Here is an 8,190-nt window from a genome sequence, read left to right as displayed (position 1 = left end):
TGTTCATATCTTTGTTGCGTTCGGGCATGATCATTCGTGATTCTTCCACGAGCTGTACGGATTTAGGACCTTGAGGATGTCTCCAGGCAACCAGCAGCAGTCCACAGTGGCACCGACCCGTCGTTAGAGACGAGATAAGGTAGCGACAGCGCTGAAAAGTTTCGTCAGTCGAACCAAGATTGTGCGTCCTGACGCACCAGCCGAGCAGCAGCAGAGATGGGAGCTTCGCAGACGCGCCCCGAACACAAGTACCGGGACCTGGTGGAAAAAACTGGATGTAAGTACGAGAAATCCAACGGCTCCCATTGTGTCCACTGCTGATTCGGTGTCTGTCACAGTGAGCGATGAAAGGCTCAATGTCATGGTGCGAAAAAACTTTTGGGAGTCCATTATTATTTGGATAATATTAGGTCTGGTCTGATCAGATCGGTGAACAAGGTGAAAACCAACTCCCGAAGAACCAACAGACGCATTTATTTTACCAGCTCTCAGTTCGGGTTGTTGTTTACCGATCGATACGACGTAAACACCCTCTTCTGTCGGTACACAAAATGAGCCTTTTTGCTGTATTTGTATCTCCTTTTTTTTAGGTAGCCTATTGTTCAGAAGTGTCACAAACCGCCCAGTAGCCACTGCTTTAAAACTTTTATTTTTTTGCCCTCAAAGATGCTTTTGTTTTTATTTTTCTTAATGAAAACGTTGATTAAAGAAATGAAACCAAAAAACAACAGAAGTGAGAGGATCTATTTTTAGAAAGGGGACATTTTATGATGTGAAACCTCTCCATGCATGCAGTCAGAGCACATTTGATTGCGTTTGCAGCCCAAGTTGAGTCGAACTTCATTGATGTCTGAGTGAGACTTTGAACCGTTTTATTGCCTTCGTCTCTTCTTTTCTTTGAGCTCAGGTGGAGACTTTAATGTCCATGTCTTATTTAATCTCACGGGTGTACGCTTACTGCACAAGAGCACATACCAAACTGTTGTTGTTGTTGTTGCTCTCTGCTGTATTGTGCTAATTGGTCCATGTAATTTAGCTTATTCCGTGTTAACTTTGCATGTCACTCCACCCACTCTGACCAACAAATTTGCTTCTGTGCAAGGCCATAGTTTGCCTGCATGCGCCTCAGCCACACTCTGCAGCTGCTTCTGCAAACTTCCACTTAGCTGGTGCACACCAAAGCAATTGAAAATGCCAGATCTGTCTTCATATGAGATCAGACAGAAGCGCTCTATAAGCCTTTCAATCTACACACTGGGTTAATGATTAAAAGGAACCATTTGAAATTGAATTTGAAAAATGGAAATGGTTGCACAATGTGTTTGCTTTTCCTCTCGACTGATAACAGAGTTACACCCGGTCACTTGATTAGATAAAAGTCTCCGTCTAATCCCAATACATTCTTCTTAAGTCTTAAAAATGCAGAACAGGGTAGATTGTACTTTTAATGCAATTAATAATTCATTTTGTTATGATCCAAGTGCATGTTGAAGTGACTGAAGGAGTGCAAGTGGCTCCTTGCTGAGTGAGGAGTTTATCGCTGACCTGCAGTGTGTTGATCAGAGTTTCCTCTTTAGTTTCAGTGGAGCAGATCGAAAAGCTTCACAACAGATTTCAGGAGCTGAGCGGAAATGACGAGACAATAAGGTAATATAATGTGACTTGTTTGCTTTTTGTTTGAGTCACTTTGTGGCAGAACTCGTGTTCATCTTATACAGACGAGTGGAAAGGAGAGTTCGACTTCTTTCATTCCAAAGTCCACAACTGACAGCTGATCAAATGCACTTTATTTCTGCTCATCAGTAAATGTGAGAGACCCTGTCAGAGCAGACGTTTTCAGTTTTCTGGCCTGGAGGATTCATGTGTGTATGTCACATGTTCTTGTTCATCAGAGGTTTTAGCAATCTAACTTTAAGAACTGGTATGGATGATATGGTTTTTAATTTTTTTTTAAATTTAATAATTTCCTGATACTTAAAACCATAGAATTGAAGGAGGATGTGATGTACTCTTGTTCTCTCACATAACTGTAGGCTATGTGATGTTAATGGATAATTCAGCATATCTGAAGCATGGTGGCTGGAGTAATGGACTGTGGGTTTATCTGGTATTTCCTTCAGAAGCACAAACAAGTAACACAATGACACACATGCTCAGCTAGTGCAAGTGCATACACATCAGGCACATATTGTATAGTATGTCGATGACTCTGAAACACACAGCCAGTTGTTGACACACACACATTTATGAATAAACATTCAAAATTGACACAGTGTCATGCTGTCAGTGGTCAATAATAAGTTCCCTCCCTTTTAAAAGAAACAGGAAACGTACAGTGGGTATTTCCCCTGACAGTTTACCTTCAGACAGAAATCCTTTCCAGCTTACTTCCCTTTATACATGTATCATTTAGTGGTATTTAAATACATGAAAACCTTGCTGGCACCGTGCTATACAATCCTCTTTTATGATGATGGATTTTCCCTTGTCACACTGCAGCAGAGAGAACCTGAACATACCAGCCCTTGCCAACAACCCCATCAGAAAGCAAATTGTTGATGCATTCTTTGATAAAAGGTGGGTACAAATTATATCGAATTAACTATTATAGCACTTGTTATGATAAATATTCAAATGTTAATGTGTTCTAACACAAATAGCTTACACGGTTAGGTTTGCCTGGACAATGACATTTATTAAACTAAATGTTTAATGTTGGATGGCATGTTCTTCAGCCTTTATTTAACTCAACATTTGAAGGCAGCAGGCCATCATTTCATTCAAACTCCCTTTGTTTTATCATTAAAGCCGGTCTTTTTGTTTGTTACTGTATTACGCTGTTAGTTCTGAGACAAGGTCACTCTCGGTAGAGAACAACTTTTTTTTTTTTTTTTTTTTTTTTTTTTTTTTTTTTTTTACTTGGCTGGCCTAAAATGCCTCATTTGCATGATTACCTGCTCAGTTTGTGGTTTGCAAAATTCAAACAAAGAAGGGACAGTTGCGATGTAATTCATCTCAATCTGCTGACCAGTCGGAGCAGGTTGTGCTTTTCTGGTGGGACATTAGAGATGTGGGAGCTAAAGCAGAGCGTTGCAGCCCAAAGATGACGAGAAGGTGCTGTAGTATTATTGATTATGTGGAGTAAACCAGCTTTAATGGTGTTTTTTTTTGTTTTGTTTTTTTAAATCAACATTAAAGCTTGTAAACCTATTCCAGTAGATTTATCAAATAAAATGAACCTGTAAATGGCTGTGATATGGGGTCTTTTAAACCATTTATCATTGGTATTCATTTAGTAGCAAGTGTGGAAGTCAGAGAAGATGAATTGTTGGTAGAGCATGATAACGGAGGTGGAATAAAAACTGCAAAAGCATGTTTAAGTCTTGCTCTGCCCTGCTGGTGGTCCTTACTTTTTTTTTTTTTTAGATATACTTCCAGGCTGGCTGCTTTCAGCCCCAGTGTCTAAGCTGGAATTAAAGTTTGACAATTTAAAATCAGCAATGTGTCATACTTTAGCACATTTAACCCGAAAAATCCAGAACGTCATCCTGTGATCTAAACGAGCTATTGGTGCTTCTGCTCAGAAGAAAAACAAAGAAGTCATGTGGATAACTGGATCAAAAGGGATCATAAAATCTGCCAATAAGCCTTCTGACGTTCCTTTTGGTTTTGGGTTTTAGAATATTAGATTGTGTCCACAGATTATTAAAATTGATATCTTGATATTTTACAGTGGATGTAGAACTTTGATTTAAATGTGCCTAAAATGTTTTTATGTTTTAATGGGGTTTTTTTGACCCAGGAACCAGCATAAGAATGAGGTGGGCTCCTTTCAGGAGATTGGCTTCGAGCAGTTCCTCATGGTCATGTCCCACTTCCGCCCTCCAACTTTGAAAACGACAGATGAGGAAAAGGAGGCTTTGAGGAAGGAGAAACTTCGCTGTGAGTCACTTTCCAGCTTTTCCAGTAGCGTTCACATGTGCTGCTGCAGAGGACGTCTCCCCTTGTCCTGCGTCTCTAATACCAGGATAAAAAAAAAAAAAAGGGCTCGTAGTCCCAAAACTGTCAAACGGTCTCACAGCTGCATTTCTTCTTTATATACGATGGTTCATCATAATCTTTCCCGTTTTTAATAGTGCGCTGGCCTTTTCTTAACCAAACTTTAGCAGTTCTGGCAATCTTAGTAGTATTTTACTTGTCTTCTTGTTGTTTTATTTGCTTAATGCAGACTAATGATTTGACCCTGACTGACATGCTTGTTTATGGAATGAGAAGATTCTCACTGCCTCAGTTGGGATTAAATAACTTGTTGCCAGTTGAAACAGAAAATAATCTCTTCATTACTTTTCCAATGGGAGGCAATTATCTATACGCTTTAGTTAAATCCGGGCCAAGTTGCACATCTTGGCCAAGCTGTGTGTAAATAGGTGGAGTTAACTTATTCTCGGGTTCTTTGCAGCCAACATACTGATCAGTATCTGTATTGGACTTTGAGAATGATGGTGGATGATGCTCCCTCGCTAACCCTCAGTTGTTTTGATATCAATGCAATATATTTGGATCCACAAGCTCAACAAAGAAGTGGAAAGTGACACACAGGTCAGCAGAAAGGAGTACGAAACGGCAAAGCTCACTTTGTGATTTTCTAGATTCATCGTTTGGTTGAATTTTAGTTGCTCTGACAATTGGAAGATTTCCCAGCAAAAAGCCTGGAACAAATGTTGCAGACCTCACATGTAGCCCTTCCAAAGCATATCGAGACAATGTCAGGCAGACAGACGGTGCATGTGTGAAAAACACGCTAGGGACTGAAACTGTCCTACTGCCTGCCAGAATAATGTCCAAGAGCCACGTCAAGACCCTCCTTCCCACAGATGAGGCTGTGCTGAACTGTCTGGAAGTCCATGTTTATCATTCTGGTTGTTCTTCCACTACTTATTTTCATCACTATGAAACACATTTTCACACAGTCTACTCTGTTGTTAGTGTAGCATGCACTGCACATAGTGTAGGAGGAACTTAAAAAGACGGCAGCTTAAAAAAAGAGAGAAAAAAGTGGCCCATAGCTAACTAACTAACATTTTCATTTCTTGTTTAAATTCCCAGAAGCAGTAGAGCAGAAAACAATGAAAAATGTTGAAACTGTACGATTCTTGTCAATCATTAAGCCACATTCTTCAGAGTGTGGCCTATACCCTCACAGGTTTAAGATAAGAACTCAAAAGCAGTAGCCGCTCCAAGGTATGGAGGAATAACTCTACCTCGTACATGTTGCATTATTTTAAAAAGATTTGGAAAATCACAAAGTATCTCACTAAAGTTTTAATCCTGTTCGTGCTCCCTGCTGGAGAGACGTGCTTTGCCACAAAACTCTGAAACAATGAGGCCATTTGAACAGAAAATAATTACCGGATAACGCTACAAACTGTTTTCTGTCTCCGAACGGATCGTGGACAGTCCTGTGTGGCTTCACAAAAAACAGGCACACAGCTGCGTTTGGGTTTTTTTTCCTCCGCCGACAGCATGTTTACTTCCCTCTATCACAATTATAAATTTCTACCTCAGGATCTTTTATGAATAAAACATAAACATTGTACTGATGTCTTAAACATAGCAGCGGAACAGTCAACATGTTAATGAACACTGCCTCAGGAAGGAAATCAGTCATTTCTTTGTTGGGGAATGTGAAGATTTGTCAGTCCACCAAAAGCTTGTAAAAGTCGGCGCAGATCACAGTGCAGACTTTTTTTTTTATAGGCAACTCATGAACACAGTGGGATTTGTTATACTCCGCTGTGTTGATTCTGATATGGCTGGACTGGACTGGCCTGCTCCGTCTTATCTCTGCACCGCCATAAACGCTCCTCTAATCACGACTTCCTCTGCTCGAATCCTGAGATCTGTTTAAAGGATTTCCCTGGAAATCCGACCAGGCATGCAACTGTTCTGTTCTGTTCTTTGCAGTCTTGTTCAACATGCACGACACGGACAGTGACGGCACCATTACGTTGGACGAGTACAGGAAGGTGAGACGCATTAAGCATCCCGATGATCCTGAGCTGCTTTTTTTTTTTTCTTTTCTTGCACATCATAAAGTTGTCTCAAAAATGCAATTACTTGTAATCCTGCTCACCTCTTTAATTTTGCACACAGCCATACTGGCTTTGCCTTGTTTTGTTTAGTTTTTTTTTTTTGTCTCACGGACATCTGCATAAGATCAGCCAAGACAAGGGTAAAGAAGGGGGGGAATAAAAGGTGACCTTGAGCTTTCAAGTGGAGTAAATTTGATTCCCTTCTTATTTGATGCATGATGTACTTTCCAGAATTATTTTTAATGCATCCAATAGCCAGAGCTGACCTCCGTCTAATCTAAACTAGATCTCATTATGGACAAAATTGGATTTTTTTTTTAAGACCGAAATATGCACGCATATTGTATTTGAAGCCATGTGTATTAAAAGTCTATGCATTTACGTTCCCCCCCCGACTGATTATTTTCTGGGGAAGAAGTCAGAAAAAAGTAGGAAATGATTTAATTCACAATGTCTCTCCCTTATGAGTGTAGAGAAAGCGGGAGAAATGAGGGCATATGACGCAGATATTTCACACGACCATACTGTCCTGAAATGTCCTGAGTACGATCAGCCAGAAGAGGGGACAAGAAAAACATAAAACACTTACGTGGGTGGGGAAGGAACTGTTTTGGTTTGAACAGCTTTTTGTGAGCCATCTTAATAATCTGACATGCAAATGAAACCTAAACATCCCGTTAATGATTTTAATGACGCACTAAACCAACTGCAAGGGATTGAATGGAATATAGTTGGTTTTAGATGTTATGGACATTAATCAGCTATACTTGCCAAGAGTGATCATTCTAATGTAAGATTGGTAAAAAAGAGAGTTTAATCCAAATGTAGATAAATCCACATCAGTTATAAGATGGCGCTTGATTACATTGTTTTGGAATCCTTTTATCAAATCGTTTCCACCTCTCGCTGTCAGTTTGAGCTCTCATCATGAACTCCAGTGAGGATTTAAGAGTGTGTTAATATTCTGTTCTCATCTAAGGTAGTGGAGGAGCTCCTGTCGAAAAGCGGCCACATCGGGCAGGAGGCTGCCAGGGCGATAGCAGATGCTGCCATGTTGGAGGTGGCGAGCACGAATGTGCCCCACATGGTGAGGGAGCTCACCCAAGCTGACCTGCTGAAACAAATCTGTCGCTGTTGCAGCAAAGTAACACACTCATGTCTCCTCATCTCTCCAGGCTCCAGATGACTTCTATGAAGGCATTACATTTGAGCATTTTGAACAGGTTAGCACCTTTATTAAACTTTCCACCTTTCCTGGGGAGAATATGAATACATCTTTCCGTTAACTGACAGCGTTCTGTTGTCTGCCTGCAGATCTTAAAAGGCCTTGAAATGGAGACCAGGATGCACATTCGCTTTCTGGATGTGGATACCATAACCATGCGTTGTGGGAAATCCACCACTTGAAGGACTTTTTTTTTTTTTTTTTGTAAGGAACTGTTTATGTAGCTGCTGTTTTTACTACGACTTCTTCAGTCTTAGGAGGATAAAACCAAATATTTTGATATGCACTAATATATTTTTGAACAGAGGGAATTGATTAATAAATTAAACACGATACCGTAAAACCACTTTTCTAATTATAGAGACTGCATGCTGCTTGCACAGTTCCATGAGATGGTAGAAAGAAAACCTTAATGTTCTTCATATGAGCATGTGACATATTTCCAGCTCTTTTTGAAGCCTTTTGTCACACTGCTTGTATTGTTGACTCCAGCTGTCGTGGCTGCAAGCTATTCTATAAATCTCCTAGTAATCAGCATGTAATACGGAGGATTCCATGTGCTTTCAAATAAAGGTTCACATGTTGGATGAAGTCGGTCATGCTCAGTGACTGCCATGGCATTCATGGGTCATCTGTTGTGGCTAACATCCAAAGACTACAGGCAGAACTCATTCCTCTGCAGCACCAGAATAGTTAGATATTTCATTTCTGTGCTCCTCTGAGACCCAGCCACTGCTGTTCCATGAAAGCAACTGTTTTTTTTGTTTTTTTTTTAACCACTAGTGAATGAAACACTATACCTCGGATTTTACAAACTTATCACGCAATTCTATGCATTAACTAAATAAATTTGGGAAATTAACATAAAACTGA

General features: G+C 40.1%; 1 protein-coding gene across 1 annotated transcript; it reads left to right on the top strand.

The window, feature by feature from the left end:
• Positions 1–35: 35 nt before the first annotated feature.
• tesca (tescalcin a) lies at positions 36–8,180 on the top strand. The gene is made up of 8 exons (XM_075467408.1): positions 36–277; positions 1,578–1,647; positions 2,500–2,577; positions 3,803–3,942; positions 5,965–6,026; positions 7,072–7,179; positions 7,268–7,315; positions 7,407–8,180. The coding sequence occupies exons 1-8, from the start codon at positions 217–219 to the stop codon at positions 7,497–7,499; spliced, it is 660 nt and encodes a 219-aa protein (XP_075323523.1). The 5' UTR covers positions 36–216; the 3' UTR covers positions 7,500–8,180.
• Positions 8,181–8,190: the final 10 nt, after the last annotated feature.

Source organism: Odontesthes bonariensis, chromosome 6 (assembly GCF_027942865.1).
Source record: "Odontesthes bonariensis isolate fOdoBon6 chromosome 6, fOdoBon6.hap1, whole genome shotgun sequence".
NCBI classification, from domain to species: Eukaryota; Metazoa; Chordata; class Actinopteri; order Atheriniformes; family Atherinopsidae; genus Odontesthes; species Odontesthes bonariensis.
The sequence above is the reverse complement of the archived record's forward strand: the minus strand, read 5'-3'. Positions and strand labels throughout refer to the sequence as shown.